The following is a 17,389-nucleotide window of genomic DNA, read 5'->3' on the forward strand; positions in this document are numbered from 1 at the left end:
AAAGCTATGAAACTGCAGGACTAAATCCCCTGGCTTCAAATCATCCGGCGTTTATAGCTTCCTGTGACCTAACGAGCTGCCACCTCCCGAAGCTTCAAAAATGCTGGAATAATTTTCATCGCCGAGTAATGCTTTGCACTTGCCTTTGATCATTTTCAGTTGATTGGAAGCTGCCTTGCATATACCATTAGCATTTCTCAGAAAGGTTTAAAATCAAAGCAATATATTTACTTCTTCAGTGTCATACATCAAGGCAGCTAGAATCAAAGAACCATTGTAATACAGTTACGCAGATGTTTCTTTAGTAGTAGGGGTAGGCGGCTCTTGAACCTTCAGCTTATCTGAAACGAGAAAGTAAAATTCATAAGTCCACATAAAGTACAGTTATGGCATCCCCTTCTCAAACACTGCAGGCTACGGAGTACATCACCCATATTGTACCTTGTTGGTTGCGTTAGGCTCATTTTGTTGCATTCGGTGTTTTCCATATTGCAGTGCCATGTCCAAGTGGAACGTTCGAGGAGCACGGCTCGTGCCACCCATGCCCACAAAACCACTACCAGGACTCTGAGGGCCAGACAAGCTGCAAGCCCTGCCCTAAGCACACTTTCTCCTTCGAAGGGGCCAAAATGGTTAAGGACTGCACTGGTGAGCATAAACACACTCGCTCGAAACTAGAATGGACACAGTGAAAGCAATTTATCGAAAGATAAAAAGGAAGAACGCTGAACCTATATAGGCATACCCCTGTACCTTATAACATTGCTCGGCTTTTTAAACATGACAAAGGTTCAGAGGAAGATGTAGGCTTAAACAGCTACCGCACAAGGGAATTGCCTGAGACTGGAGATAGCGTAGGCCCCCCTGCAGGAACGAAGACCTAGTCGCCCTGTCGAAACGTTGCCTTCATGCTGAAACTTCCCGCGTGTGGCCATTGTCACTGACTTTTGTCATTTATTGTCGGTAAGGCCTTGCATAAGCTCCAAGGCAACATTCGTTACCTTTAAGATAAGCTCGCCTATAGTTGGTTCCTGTACACGCTCAGAATTGGATCTTTCTTTTTAGTGTAACCTGACGTTACCGCGTTGCCACTAACTCATCTGCAGGCACATTCGTTCATAGCGGAACACCAGGTATAATAGGCCCGTTCTGGCATGAAGCTCCTTCTACCAGACACAGGCAATCTCATTTAACGGAATCATGAAGAAACTTGTCCGAGTGCACCAATGCTATTGCTGAATGGTTAAACACTACATGGCTCAGCCACACATTTACGTGCGTGATTATGCTTGCACGGTCAGTCCTGTAGATACCTACAAATGACTCTGCTTGTTTCTTTATCATATAAAGAAGCGCTTGTAGCTGAGAATGCTGGACGGAGGCCTTCGCACATGCAGGCTGCACGCATTGTTTTGGTTCAAGCTAAGTATGAGTCGCAGTCACCTAGAAATGCTTGCCTCCATGCTACCTTCTTGAACTTGTTTTTATTCGATGTCTTGAAACCATAGGTTGCTCCAATTTTTGTGTAACATAGCAGGTTTTAGAAATTCAAAGAACTGGCACAGATGCGTATCGTGTTCTCAGGCAATGAAGGGCTAAAGTCTAGAGGTTCCTAATGCAATTCGATTTCTTGGGGTATTTCAGAGGCAGTAGAATGAAACGAATTGCGGTGAAGGGAGGAATAATTTCAGTAACTTCTTCGCCGGTCACCTCAACGCAGACATCCCTAGTTGTGGTCTGAGCTGCTTTCAACTCTACTGCTCACATGTCACACATGCCAATTTTTTCTGTCACTCGTGCCCACACGAAAACTTTTCTGCATCCTTACATTCCGCATAAGGTTTCCAGAGTACCATCCTCAAGCTTTAAATGCGAACAAATCAAATTCAACTTGCGTTTGCATTCGTCCTTATGATTTTGCCATCGTTTCTGACATTGTCGTGCCTCACGATCAGGCATGCAATTTTGCATCTGCAGTGCTTCGCATTGATTCTGCGTCCTACTCCGATGATCGCGCCTCTTGTCGAGAATGTTACCCATTTGCCGAAGAGTGTGTTACGCTAAAAGCAGAAACGCCCTATAAGAAACAAGCATGAAACAAAAATAAAGAATAATCAGTAGAACGGGACGACCATTTTTCTGCACACCAGCTTTCTATAGCTGTGCCCTTAGCGTCACCTAACAATCCGGTAAACATATGTATACGGTCCACAAATATAGAACTTTTTAGCCGCGACCATGAATTCTATTTATTTTCTTATTGAGTCATGAAAGTCTTGTAAGATAGATATACGCAAGGTCCGGCACTCACGACGTCCTCAATAACCTCCCTCCCCTGAAGAAGTACAAAGCGAGTAAAACCAGAAAATAGAAAAGTGACAAATCTAGCAATAACAAGTAAAATAAGTAAAAATGAGTAAGTAGTGATCAGATTTCACAAACTGCATGCACTTATGGGGCGCTATAACGTAAAGTTATTCAAAACTTTTCTATTCAATTCTGCAATCAGCCCTCTACGATTTGCCGCCCTCACTTCGCCTGTCAGTCACGCGACGTCACGCAAACCGCGATAGCTCCCCATCTGATATGAAGTGTGCACTCTGATTACGCATGATTGGACTGAACAATAGAAAAATAGTTGTTTCTGATTCGACGCCTTTTCGCCATTAGCCCTCGTCTATTGGTCAAAAGTTTTCAGGTTGCGCCCACTTCACCTGCCTGTCACGCGACGTCACGAAACCGCGAAAACTCACAGCGTCAAAGTGACGTGTGCGCGTTAAAGATGCATTAATATGCCGAACAAAACTGAATTTTTCTCTGAATAGCCGGAGGCTGCCCTGTTCCGAAAGGAATAAAAGATGGCTGCTGCCGACCACTCAGGCACTGGCTACTCGCACCTGCCGCAGAGCATGGGCTCATTTGCGAAGAATAAAACTTTTTGCGTGGCCATGTAACGTTTTCGAGCACTTTCGGCACGTTGACGACCTCACTCAGCCAACTTTTAAAGCGAAGCTTTTTTTGCCTCCTCCTTCGACTTTCGATTTCGATTGCCGGGTCAACGCACAGTGCCACCAAGACAGGCACAAGGAAAGCAAACAAAGTGGAGAGGCTCGCCCGTCCGGAAGAATGTCCGAGCTACTGAGGGCACAACTCCCTCCTAAGTTGCCTCAAAACGGCCAACTTCGACTGCTTCGGCAACTGCTGAAGCGACGCTGGCTGATGATCTCCAGGTCATCAACATTCTGCGGTCGTTCATGAATGCCAATCGCGTCATACTTACCAACATGAAATCTTCGTCTCCACAAAGCGCGCTACATGTGCTGGACCCTTTGAGCGCAGTACTTGCAGCTCTTGGTTGAAATCATGGCTCTCCAGAAGCCCTCGTTTCGTGACGAAGTCCGGAACGCATCGATACTTCAGTGAAACGCCAGAGGACTTAAGTCACGCATGTCGGACGAACAAGTTCCCAATCATCGTCATCTGCAAGCCCCTATTTGATAACATGAGACTGTCCGGGTATGAGTGTTTCATGTCCGCCACCCACGGAGACTGCAGCAAGATCATCCTATTCATACGACGTGATCTTACGAATGTCCTTCATCCAGTGCCGCCTGACCAAGAAAACCAGTACGTATGCCTGACAGTGAAGAAAAGCAAGCTCACTTTCACAGTACTTGGAGCCTACATATCGCTCTGAAGTCGGCTGGACTGCGAGCGATTACGGCGAACCTAGACAGCGACTCCGCAGCCTTTGGTGATGACTGGAGATTTTAATGCCCACCACCATCTCTGGGGAAGTTCTAAGATATACTCGAGAGGCAAAATATTAGTGTAATTTGCCTCCGAACAAGAACTGTGCTTGTTAACTGATGGAAGCCCCACCTTTCTGCGTAGAACTGCCTACTGTAGCTGCCTGGACCTCACCTTTGTTTCACGATCCTTCGCTGGAAAGGTCAGGTGGTTTTCGGATATTGAAACGCGGGGAAGTGACTACCTACCCACTTATCTTAGGATTGAAGGGCGGACGGGCGGACGGGCTCCAAATTAGCCGGCGTCACACAATGCAACGCCTGGCCAATGTTCAAATCAATTGTCGAAGACAGCGGTAGTGATGACTTGTCCTCTGGCATAGAGGACATCATAAAGGGTGCCCTAGAGGCTGCCACACATTCGCTTCCCAGAATCTTTACACGCACCGAATACGACATTGAGCTGGAGAAGCTTCGTGCAGTTCGTCGCCGTGCAGAGCGAAGATACAGGCGCACGAAGTCTGTGCATGACTTGAGGTTGGCCAGAAGAACTCAAAAGAAAATTCAGCGTCGCATGGACAAACTTGCATCACAAAGATGGAAGTCATTCTGCGAGTCTTTGGATCCAAGAAAACATTTGCGTCACATATGGAGAACTGTTCGTGGTCTCCGTGGAAACTCTCAGCAATGCCACCCTTTTAAGTCTTTGGCCCTTCACCAACAATGCAGCGAGATTGACGTCGCTGAAGCTTTCTGCAGGAGGATTGCTGGCGAAACTCGTTCCGCTGGGACATCGACGCTCCACCACTCACCGATTTCACGGGACCCCCGCATGGACAGTCCTTTCTCCATGGACGAACTCGAAGCTGCACTGGCCTTGTGCAAGCGTTCATCTTCACCAGGACCCTACGGTATAACCTACCGTGCCCTATGTAGTCTTGGCGAAGAGGCTCGGAAAGTGCTCCTGCTCTTGTTCAACAACTCCTGGCAGACAGGTACGGTTTCCCAGGAATGGAAGAACAGTCACCTAATTCCACTGCCCAAGCCTGGCAAGTCGCCTGTAGACATTGCATCATACCTGCCAATTGCGCTTGCCAGCTGAATTGGAAAACTAATGGAGAAAATGGTTCTAGCATTATTAGAATGGTACCTCGAACATTACGAGGTATATCCAGACCCGATGGCAGTTTCAGGCGTGGCTTTTCTTCCATAGACAACGTTATCGACTTAGTGATGTACGTCGAGCACCAGAAATCCTGCAAAAGATTATGAGCTGCCCTGTTTCTGGATGTTGAAGGAGCGTACGGTAACGTAACGCACGAAGCGATTTTCAACGCGTTAGAGGCAGCAGGACTTGGCGGCAAGGTCTATTTCTTGAAAAATAACCATCTACATAAGAGATCCTTTTTCGTACTTACCGAGGATGGCCCGACCTCTCAACATTACAGTAACCATGGGGTGCCTCAGGGCGCAGTACTGAACCCAACGCTCTTCAGCCTAACACTCATTGGACTCGCCGACATCCTGCAATGCACCGTTAGGTTCTCCATCTATGCCGACGACATTTGCATTTGGACGTCGGCTGTAACGCGACTGCAGCTTCGCGCGCAGCTTCAGAAGGCAGCCACTTTAACATCATCCTACCTTCGAGAACAAGGACTTCATACATCATATGAGAAGTGTGCAGTGGTGGCGTTTACCAGGAAATCAATGTCTCCATACGTAATATCCGTCGACGGACAATTGATTTCGTACAGCACGAATCATAGATTTTTGGGGGTGGTCGTTGACAAAAATCTCCCCTGCATCCCTCATGTGAATGTGAAAAAACGCCTGACACGAATTTGCTATATATTTAGGTTCCTAGAAGGAAAGACCTGGGGAGTGCCAATACAATCTATGCTGCAACTGTACAGGGTCCTCTTTATTGGATTCCTGCGGTGCAGCCTACCGGTCATGTCCAACACCTGCAGAACTAACCTGAATATAATCCAGAGCATCCAAGCCAAGCCCTCAAGATATGCCTTGGCCTACCGTGGAGTGCGTCAACGACTGAAGTTATTGCAGTCGCTCAAGATTCCACTCTTAGAACGCACATTAGCATTGAAACAATGCGTGTGCACATAAGACACTTCGCCCGGACCCCTACCCACCACCTCGCAAGTCTCCCGGTAGATAGGCCCCACACGACATTCAGTGCGACTGTCTTCGCGCACCGTGCTTCTCTCAGGTCAGGTTACACAGCTGCGGCAAGACCTTCCATTCCTCCATGATGTGTACGCTGTACTCAAGTAAACCTTACAATCCCAGGACTTCAGAAAAAGTCGGACTTGCCGTCATCGGCATTCAAGCAACTAACTTTACTTCTTTTGTACGAGAAATACAGCGACTGCACGCACATCTAAACTGATGGATCAACTACATCAACCAGTTCCGGTGGCGCTGTAGTTATACCAACAATGAGAATAACCCAGCGCTTCAAGACTTCCCATGTCACTACGTCTACAGCTGCAGAGCTCGCGGCTCTCCGTGGCGCGCTTGATGTGACAAGTGCTGAAAGTGCTAGAAAATGGGCAGTCTTCTGCGATTCAAGGCCGGCCTTGCAATGTGTGCAGCCGTTTCTCCGACATGGCACACACGATCAGCTCACATGCTAAATCGTGGAACTTGTCCATCACTTAGGAGAAAAAGGTCATGATATATATTTTCAGTGGATATCAGGTCATTGCGGTGTCATAGCAAATGATGAGGCAGATAAGGCAGCTCGGATGTCAAACCAAGAAGGCCGCTGCGTCCCCATTCCTCTCTCAAAGACCGACGCCGTGAGACAACTTCGCAATCTAGCTCGCAAGATCTCCTTAGCAGAGTGTGATACCGGACATACAAGGTGCACAAGACTGCACAGACTAAACCCGTCACTTCAACTCAGACCTCCGGCCGGTCTGCACCGACGCGAAGCGTCTCTTCTGTGTCGGTTGTGGCTTGGAGTTGCCTTTACGTATGCCTACTCAGCACTAATTGCAATGGCTAATACTCCTACATGTGATGTTTGCGGATGCGAGGAGAACATTGACCACTTATTGTGCCATTGTCCTCAATTTCAAGCACAAAGACAATCTTTGTCCAACGCATTCAGGAAATTCGATGATCGTCCTATGAGTGAACAGACAGTACTAGAGCACCGTCCCCACCGATCATCGGCTCAGAAGGCAGTGAAGGCACTTTTGTGCTTTCTCAGAGCGTCTGGTTTGCGAGAGCTGCTTTATTTCAAGTACTGTCCGCACACGTATCTACACCTTCTCTCTCACTTCTCTCTCTTCCTCTTCTCCCTTCCTCCAGCGTAGGGTAGCCAACCAGACTCTTGACAGGTTAACATCCCGGCCTTCCTATAGTCATCTCTCTCTCTCTCTCTCTCCTTCGACTTTCCCACTGCTGCTGCTGCTGCTGTCGCGCACACCGCGTCGTGGGGTGGTTCCGAGTGTGTATATAGATGACAGCGCGAGTAAGAGAGAAAAGGCGACGGGAGAAACTCGTTTTCACCCCACCACGGCTGGGTGGATGGATGGATGTTATGAGCGTCTCCTTTGGAACGGGGCGGTGGGTTGCGCCATCGAGTTCTTGCTATTATACTGCCTAATGTCCTACCTAGGTTAAACAAGAAAAAAAGACAAAAAAAGCGCTATGAACTCCCACAACCAAATTTTCTGATCCCATATTGCGAACTTTACTTTTGTACATCTCCGTTTTTTGTCGTTTCCCTACTTTTCTTCCAGCAATCCATCATGTCAAATGTGCACAATGCCCTCTGGAGCTCCCTGGTCGTCGCCACTTTAGCCGCTTGTCAGCCGTAATTAACCGTGACTCCGCTCAGAAGCATTGCAGAAATTGCAGCGCTTCCCTTTCTACTAACGTGTGACGTCAGAGGGGACGCAGATAGAACTGTAGAGAGGAGAAGAGGAGAAGAAGGACGAGAGGGAAAGGAAGAGGGAGTTCCCATATAATTTGACGTCAGAAGATTGGAATAAAAACATATTGGAATAGTTTTACGGTATAGGGCCCATGCATTATGCATGATTGTTTGGGTACTTCGTGTTAAGCTAATAAAGGAAAAAAAAACATCAGCGGAGGTCTAAAATTTTGTGTAATAGGCGAGCCAACTAAGCGTAACCGTTTTGTTTATTCGATCATAACACACCTATCGCTGCACACGAACGACAGCATTATACAGCGTTTTTTCTTTACATTTCTATGCCAACCCAAAGAGGAAATCCGTGCCATCCGTCCGTTCGTCCATTCCTTCATCCGTCATGTAAGAAAGGAGATTCTTATGGTGGAAAGGTGAAAAATTGAGTTAAGGTGCGGCGCAGTAACTGTCTATCAGCAGAGGACACCTCAACCGCGCTGCACATGGGAGGGGGAGATGATCGCTTTCAAGATAGGGCGCGCAGGTGCGAGCGAATTGACCTTCTTGTTGCCTCTCGCTTCAACGCAAACTAAGCGGCGAGAACACAGCGTACACGAAGCTGTCAGCGCGCGGCGCGCTCTGTCCCCATCGCAGATCGCTTTCGAATTCGCCATACGCAGCCGCCATCGGAGTACGGTTGATCACGGTTCAATGCGAATGTACAAGCTGCTAAGGAGCGACAATGGCTTTTAATGATCGGTATATTGTCGCGAAAAGAGCAAACCGCGGGCCCCCTTTCTTTCTTTCTGCGAATGTTGTGGGCCCCTCGATGCGGGGGAAGCCTTAGTGCACAGATAACAGCGATGGTGCCTCGGGCACGTGCTCCCGCCCGGCCGACGCCGCTGCACCGGGGACGTGACTACGTGCACGTGTCGCGCCCCCTTTCCACGCTCGGCTGTATCGGGCGTCAAAAATTGATTAGTTATGGACGAACTGATTTTTTATGCGAAGTGTTTACGCGACCATTTTTGGCCTCTTAAACTCTGGCTCTTATTGGATGCTGTCGGCCTGCCTGATTAGTCTAAATAACCCATTGGTGGAGAAGCCTGCGCCTCCAGCCGGTCCGCGAGTCCCTTGAATGCTTCAGAAAGTCATTTAAGGAACGGTTTGAGTAGCTTTAAGGGAGCAAGGGGACAGCAGCACACGGCGCACTTCACCAAGGGAGGCCAGGCCGGTCAGGCAGGCCGTCGACGACGGGTATGATATCGTTCTGTATGTAAATATTTGTACAGTGTAAACTTAAAGTAAATGCCAACTTAATAAACAAAGTTGTTGGAATGCTACTTCTCGTCGTCGTACCTGCGAATCTGCACTTGCCCCTGCCGGAGCTAATCCCCCTTCATCTTCGTCTCCATGGTGAGCTGATGCATCAGATCTCTAACAGCTGCGTCTCTTCGCTACAACTTCATCAGCGCGCTTTGCGCTGCCACCTGCTGCAGTTTGCTTGCATCATCAATTCACCTTGCACCACCGTCCACAGCAGTTGATCTCGCCACAGCGCTGTCGTTTGTACTGGTCGGATCAAGTTTCATAACATTGGTAATGACACCGGGCTGCGTGGACATGAGCAAGTGACACAATGCTTACGCATCCTTAGACAACTCCTGGAGGAGTTTCTTCGTGAATTTTTTAACCATACAGATTTTGTATTAAAAAAAGCTATAAGCGTAGCCAACGTGGCGTTTTACAGATACGTTCTTCGGTGAAGTGACATACTTTGCCGCTAATAACGTGAGTATCGGAAGACCAATTTCAAGCTTTAATTAACTTTTGATTAGAGCTTTGGTGACAGCTGTATAATGGCAAACTTGGAGGCAGTCACATTTTAATGCACTACTTTTCTTAATCTCGAAATTTATGGTTAATTCAAGATATCCATCATCGAATCTCAACACTCCACCCAAGCAATATCGAAACTGAGCATGTGTCGCAGCTACCTCAGACGGAAGCACCCTGTGACGATGTGTGACGATGTTTGAATGATGGCACGTCCCGAAATATACTAATGCAGCACGTCTCCGCAGATGCTCTTGCCAGACAAAGCGTTTCGTATTAGTATCAGCCGTAATTAATTGGCCAAGACTTTCACTTTCAAACCTCGTCGCGCTTTTTCTCACGGGGCCTCTCCGTCTGATATTATGGCGGGGCCGCCTCTTCTGCACTCACGTACGGCACGCTCGGTTTCGACACTTCCTGGATTGAGCGTTAAAATTCCATGATAAATTTTTCAAGGAGGCATGATTTTCTGGATTCCTTAAAAAGTTGGGTGCATTAAAATGTGACTGCCTATGAATTTGCCGTTGAAACAACTGTCCCAAAGGTTCGAGCAAGAAAGCTAATTAAAAATTATTCTTCTGATACTCAGGTTATAAGCAGAAAATTACGTCCGCCTCGCCGAAGAACTTATCTACAAAAACTGCATGTTGACTACCTCATATCCTTTCTATAAGAAATCTGTATCATTTAAAAAAGGAACACCCCGTATAAAAGACTGAACATGACTACATCGCAGGTGTTAAGATGAAAACCAACCGCTATTACAACAAAAATGCTGGGGACACATGCAATGCGAATGGTAAAGCGAACAGCAATGTTCTGAAGAGAGCCACGACCTAAACAATCTGCATTGAAGCAATCAACCTGAGCTAGAGACATTTAGTTAGCGCTTGGGTATGTCATGTTAATTGGCATATCACAGTTCATCAGCAAGCCCACAAAATTGCGCTTGTTATTTATATGTTCCAGTTTGTATTGTCCACGTGTTCAGAGCACTTCACAATAACATATATGTCGTGAGCAAACATGAAGTAAAATTGTTTCAATTTCTACTGACTACATATTGAATACATTTAATGATTAGATGCTCCATGCACGGAATAATCCTGGTTCTCGTTAAAACTACGCACAGGATGCCCTTTTCCAAGAACCGACTTGCGTGAATCATGGCCAGGACTGGGCGATTAAAAGTCTGCCGAGGGTGCAGTCAGTCAAGCGCACACACGGGTCATTTCTGTCCGCCTTCGCTTATGTGTGCTGTGATGCGTGAAGAATCGCTACTTACTTCAAATAGTGCACTAAGGCTTCTTTCCTTGGTTCAAAGGCTGAAACACCCTTGCGCACGATACACAAGCACACTCGCACAATCCCCAAGCGTACTTTTCACAAACCTTGTAACCTCTTAAAGAACCTAAAGAGCAACGCTATATAGGCTAGTCTGGTATGGTTATGCAGTTTTCAAGATTGGATTTGCGTTTATCTGGTGGAAAAACTTCAGGTTACGCTGGACAGCCTGTTGTGTATGGCCTTGTGGTTGAGTAACCACCGAGGCTGTGGGAAATAGTGGGTTCTAAACGAACTCGTACACAAAGTTGGTAGCACGCAAGCCGGATATGTACAGGTTGACAGCATTCGTTAGCCTCGTTACAAAAAGAGAACAGCCAAGACACCATATATGCATGCAGGCAATAACAAAGTGTTCTCAAAAAAAGAAAGACGTTGCCAAACCATGCATAAAAGTTTACTCGACAGCTTCATTTTCCTACACAACCAGAACAAGAATGAGAGCTCGAAAGAGTTATGGTTGCGAATTTGCGTAGACAGTTGCCCAAGTAGGTTGCGTTCTCAGGCATAAACGCTTTATGACTATTCCCGTGAATTGAGCCGGTGAAGCGCACGTAAATCATGTCCTCTGAAATCATATAGCTCCGATCACGTAGAGCAGGCATTCCCAAACTTTCTGGCCTTGAGTAACCTCACCTGCCTTTTCTGACTTCCGCGGAACGTGCCCTACATCTTTTCCCCAGGGGAGTGCATGTCCATGGCCTCTCTATGATTGTTGCGATGTATAAAACTTGCTCGCGAAGTCTACCGAAGTGCGAATGTGATGAATTTTATTTTTAAATTCAAACTATAATGTAAAGATCCGCCCATGGAGGGAAGGATGGAGTCGCATTCGTTTTGACCATTCGCGGAATCCTAGAATGCCGTTCGTGGAACCCCTGAGTTTCGCGGAACCCAATTTGGGAACCCCTGACTTAGAGGAACACCCGGTCGTGTCCAGAAACCGCCACCTTTGCTCGACGCTAGAAAAACATGAGAAACCCGTTTTGACTCTTTTAGAACGAGCAGTGGGTCATTCCTGGTCATTTAAGGGGCTCAACATCAGCACCAACTCCGAGTACTTTGGTCTGTCTCTTTCCGTCAGCAAAATATAGAGGATAAAGCTCGTGGGCCCGGACTTAGTTCGCTCTGAACTGGTGAGGAGATCCGAAGTAGCTATCATGAACAAGTGAAAAGCCCAAGACGTCTCCTTTCATAGTCTCCTCGCTCACTTGCAGAATTCGCCGGCCCGAACGTGCCTCCTCCGGCCAGGGACGCTCCTGCGTGGCAACCACACGAGAGGCACGGACCTTGCTCTCCAAACCCGTGCCGGCACCAGGGCATTTGCTACCTCCAGAGGGGTGGCTACACCTGCCTCTGCCAGCAACATTATCGAGGTAGGCGTTTTACTCTGGCTCGAGCTATCTTTAGCTTGTGTTGTGAGATGGGCCGTAATACTCTTCCAAAGCATCTGCAATGTGTGCTACGCCTCACTCATAATGGTCAACGATGGAAAAAAACGAAGTTAGAGAGTCATTTGCGAACCACTTGATAACTCATTGAGACCACCTTAGCTTACATGTTTGTCATTTATTATTAGCAGTAGAAGTGCATATTGTGATGCTGAAGAAGAGAGCGGACGAAAAACGAGAAGTAAATAGACCTCTGTTTTCGGCCTGTGACGATACACGACCGCACGAACTGTCCCAGTTATCAGTTTTCCTTGGAGGTACCTGTACACATTGTTTGTTTTCATTCGAAAGGACAAAACGACTTGAATGGTGTGAGCACAGTGGCATATATTCAGACAAGTCCCTAAAGCACGCAGTCTCTGTGGATAAAAGATTCGCGAGACAGCATTGAGAGAGGGAGAGAGGGGGGGGAGAGAGACTGAAAACTGGAGATGTTAGCCTGGCTGACGGCCTGGCACGCTAATCCAGGTGTAGGGTGAGAAATATGATTATACACAGTGGTCACACAACAAACACACAAACAGAACATACGCCTACAAACACGCACGTACGCTGAAGTTGTTCAAAAAGTCTCATTAAGGCCTGTAGACCTTAGAAAAATCAGAAATTCTCTCGTTGCGCGCATCGCGCAAGTTGTTCAGACTGCGTAGATAACTTGCAGGGTGCTGGACTTAATGGCTCCGCTCTCTCCATGCAGAGTCTGCTGCAATGATCGCTATAGTGTATGAAACATTCCGGGGCGGGACACTTGACATGCCTTGGTTTACTCCACGCTACTGCTCTTCGCAAAAGAACCGCCACGCGCACTTCGAAGCACACGTTGTTATTCCTATAAACGTAGAATCGCAGACTAACTACAAGAGAGACTAATTATTGTTGCTATTTAAAGTAGTCTTAACAGCAACACAGCATGGTTTAGCACTGGGAAATGACAACGTAATGAGTTCTTGTGACGACAGGTGAAGCGTTGTAATAGATAATATGATTTAATGTTACACCATTAGTGTAATGTAGAAGCTGTTGCGTACCACTTCAAAAAAGAAAAAAAAACTGAACACAACATGCGGTGCATGCATACAAAATGTCCTGCAGCGTATGTGCTGTATTTATAGCACTATGTGTGTTTGACGGGCGTGACAAAGTTAGTAAACATAAATAAAAACACGGCGAAGATATTTACTGTACCTGAAATAGACGCCTTCTGTGGGAAGCCCCACAAATCTGTCGTGATATCTTGCGCCCTTCTTTTCATCCATGGGTGCACTTAAGGTGAAAAAATCTAAGCAAAAATGTACCAATCACGGATGAGGTCTGTGAAGTAGAGTATCTATATTGACTGCCGGCCGATAGAACAGCCCTCACTGAAAATACGTGTGAAGCGCGCATGTTCACTTGTTGCCATTTCGTTTGCAAAAAAAAAAAATGCAGAAATATCTGGGAGACAAGCAACGTCGTGCGCGGAGATCAATCGACGTTGGTACGTCGCCATGGTGAAAACACGGCAGAAATGAATGAATGAATGAATTCTGGGGTTTACACGTGCAAAACCACGATTTGATTATGACGCATGCCGTGTAGTGGGAGACTGCGGATTAATTTCGACTACCAGGAGATCCTTAACGTGCCTCAACTGCACGCGACACGGGCGCACGGCAGAAATGTGTCGCTGCTCTTCTAGGTACCGTTACGAAAATCATAAAGTATGCTGCGCCGGGCAGGACGCTCTGTATGCTGGAAAAGCTTTCGCTTCATGAATGCGAAAAAAGCAGGCCATCATTTGCATGGGCGATGTAACTTAACTTCCTCATCAAGTTCTCGTATCTTCACAGCAGTGGCGACGTTAATTATAACGTGTCATTTAGCATATCTCTTTTTTTTTTACTCTCGTGCTACCTGCGGCTGCGGGACGCATATACTAACTGTAAAATTAATTGGTGTAAAAGAATATAAACACTGCTGTATTGGGCCAGATTGGCATGTCTTTCTTTTCGCATGTATCTCGTATGCGCTCGACGGCGGCCGCACAAATTGTTATTTGCGTCAGTTGTCAAAGACTGGCAAGTCGCAAATGCGAAGTAAAATAAGTACTACATGCCATGAATAATTTCCTTCATAAGAAATGTTGACATTTATAGTTATCTGTCACCAACAAGTGCATAAAATGTGCCACTAATGCGCTACATAGGCTTCCTGAACTAGTCATATGTGTTACGCGCATGCTCTGTTGCGGCACAGGAACCCATTACACAGATGTTCTTGCACCGCGGTCTACTAATTGACAACACAGCTTTCCCACCAAAGGCAGGAAAGAGGTGGGCCTACAAGCAGGCCAGTAAAGTGCACTGCAATGAAATGAACGCCTTTTTGGAATTCGCATTCATGGACATCTAACGTAAACATGTTTAATTAGGCGTGGCTCACGGGACGTACTCTTTTCTGGAGGGTCACGAAGAGACAGCTACACAGCCGGACAAATACGAGCGGAGATAATAAGTGCGGGCTCACACTGACTACATGATTTATATTAGGCGATATAATTGTTTTCTTTTTTAATAAATTTAATAGAAAATTTTCAAGAAATAGCATATTGGCCGATAGCGCCCACCTCTTCTGTTCGATTACTTGAAGAGTCGGACACTAGAAAACTTAGAAAGCACTGAAACAGAGTGAACTACCAGTTAAGTGCAAATAAATTATGGAGGTCAACGTCGCTTAAGTGCACGTGGGTTAGGATTCACTGAGGACGTGCCCCCAACGCATTGTATGCGAGGTCTTTTCGTTCCGCCTCCATAGGAATGTGGACACCGCGGCCGCTGCACCTGCGACCTCGTGTTCAGCAGCAAAACCCCAAAGCCACTAGGCCATTGTGGTGGGCATGAACCACCCCGTTGTCTCAGCACATAGAACATAAGAGTCGTCAGACTGACCAGCCTAATAATGCTGCTGTTGGGCGTAATTTGCATGACAAATCACCATGTGCAGTTTTCTAAATACCCAGCTGTAGGAATTACCTTATAAATAGTTACTTTACAGCACTTACTACAATTGAGCAATTCAAGCCTGCCTTGAATCTACTAAGTTTAAAGCGCGAACAAAGATAAGATGATAAGAAACACACACAAGCGCTTAATTCTACGAATGTCTCTTCATTAAGAATCCGGCAACTAGCACAAAGTTACGAAATATCTGTTCGTAAAATTTTCCACGAAATGCATTAGCGCTTCGCAACGTATAAAAGAAGGCTGTTTGGTTGGGTGTATGAAAAGTAAAACTGTAGAATGGAATCATACTGAATAATCTCCTGAGTGAATAATCTGTTAAGCAGAAGAGAAGAGCACATTGACGGAGACTATGGGGGTGAAAAAATAAATAAATGGTATCCCCCAAAGCAGGGGACAATTTTCACACATGTAATACAAATAAAATTACATTCTGCAAGCCGCACATATGCGAGAAGCAACATACAGCAGTCGCGGATGTCCACAGGAACAAAAGTTGAGTAGAGGAGAAGCAAATACGATTGTTTACGCGTCCGACGAAATGCACTGGCGTTCCCGTTACCTATGTGCTTCAATGCATAGAACAGCGGTTTCTCAAACAAATAACTGGAACGCCAATGCATTTTGTCGGACACATTGAAAATTAATATCTCGGAACTGGTGCTGTCCGGAGAATTCGTTGCAAGTGGATACGCCTTGCGAACTCAGCGGCTATAATTCGTAGATTGAAATATGTGGCGTAATGTAATTAAAACGTTAATTAGCTTAGCTGCGTTAATTATTCAACTGATCATGTTGATTTCGCGTTAAAGTAATGGCCATTTCACCGAGTAACTTAGATCTAGGGTTAGAATTGTGCCATCTGCCATAGGCAATCTTTAAATAATTTGGTTCCGCTAAAGAAAACACCCTGTATGGGTGTCCAAGCTAGCTTTAACAACAACAACAACAACGACAAAAGCATTGAATAAACACGGTGCAAGACACGATTGTAAGACCTATATGCTGTTCGCTCGTCAGAGGTCTTTGATCGAACACAGTAGGTCTTATCATTGTAATTTTCAACGTGTTTCTTAAAGCTTTTTTTTCTTCGTTGAACAGCTTGGCTAAGTTAACTGGGACACCTTGTACGTAGGCCATAAACAATATTTTTGAACTACTGAATCGGGATCGGAACTCCTTGCACATTCCCGTCGTCTGCGAGTTGCCGCGCGTCGCATTGCTGGCGTTTCATTTGTGGTCGACTAATAAACAATTATAACAGCAAAGCCAAAAGGCTGGTTGACAGTTTACGAGGCTTGAGCAATGTTGCGCTCGAGACGAAGAAAATGGGCAGGACGAGCGCTCTTCCTGCCCATTTGGCTCTGTGCCGAGTGCTCCTATATATATCCTATGCCTGACTACGATGCCATGCAGTGGCAGCAATAGTTGCTTCCGAATTCAGTCCCTGAGGATGACAGAGATGTCGCTGACTGATCGCTATTTTTCAACAAGGCAGCTTTCATCAGAAAATGTGGCCAAGTAAGCCATATAAAAGATGCCTTCTAGACCCGTGGTGGCCGCTGACTCAAGGATAAAGTCAGAGAAGGTTTTTCCAAGGTGACATTGGTCAAATTAATAATTGTTCTTATACACGGCGGCCGCGTCTAAAGTCGGTCTCACGTCGACAGAATTGTCCATATCACGCCGCGCAATAACGCATGCTACGGGGCAAGTGCATCAATTGGCAAAGGTATGAAGTGCATTTCGATTGGAATAGTGCAGCGATCATTCTGCAGCGAGATATGAACGCCCCAACGCCGGTTGAAGTCGAGCTGGAAATACGGCAGAAATGCGTTTAATCTGTACATAGGTTTATAGCACCACCACAAGGACAGACATGAAGGAAACAGGATAAGTGCCTTCGTGTCTGACCTTATATGTTCTTGCGCTATAAGTTGAATATTTATACAAAGGAAGCCGAATCATCATTCCTTGTCATGTAACATAACATTCCCGCTTAACGACAGCACTCCCGAAATAGCACTGATTGAACATAAGGATGACTACGCTCAAAGATCATTGGCGAGTGTTCCAAGTTTCACCACAGAATAAGTACTCTAACCA

At 46.3% G+C, this 17,389-nt stretch overlaps 1 protein-coding gene across 4 annotated transcripts in view; it reads left to right on the plus strand.

Annotated features, from left to right (window-relative positions):
* Positions 1-17,389, plus strand: part of LOC135915879 (sushi, von Willebrand factor type A, EGF and pentraxin domain-containing protein 1-like) — a 182,205-nt gene that overhangs the window by 164,328 nt on the left and 488 nt on the right. For all 4 annotated transcript variants that reach the window (XM_065449090.1, XM_065449083.1, XM_065449080.1 and 1 more), the window contains 2 exons: positions 496-648; positions 12,051-12,209. In XM_065449090.1, the coding sequence (XP_065305162.1) occupies positions 496-648; positions 12,051-12,209 (312 nt within the window). The remainder of the gene's footprint in view (positions 1-495; positions 649-12,050; positions 12,210-17,389) is intronic.

Source organism: Dermacentor albipictus, chromosome 1, assembly GCF_038994185.2.
Source record: "Dermacentor albipictus isolate Rhodes 1998 colony chromosome 1, USDA_Dalb.pri_finalv2, whole genome shotgun sequence".
NCBI lineage: Eukaryota > Metazoa > Arthropoda > Arachnida > Ixodida > Ixodidae > Dermacentor > Dermacentor albipictus.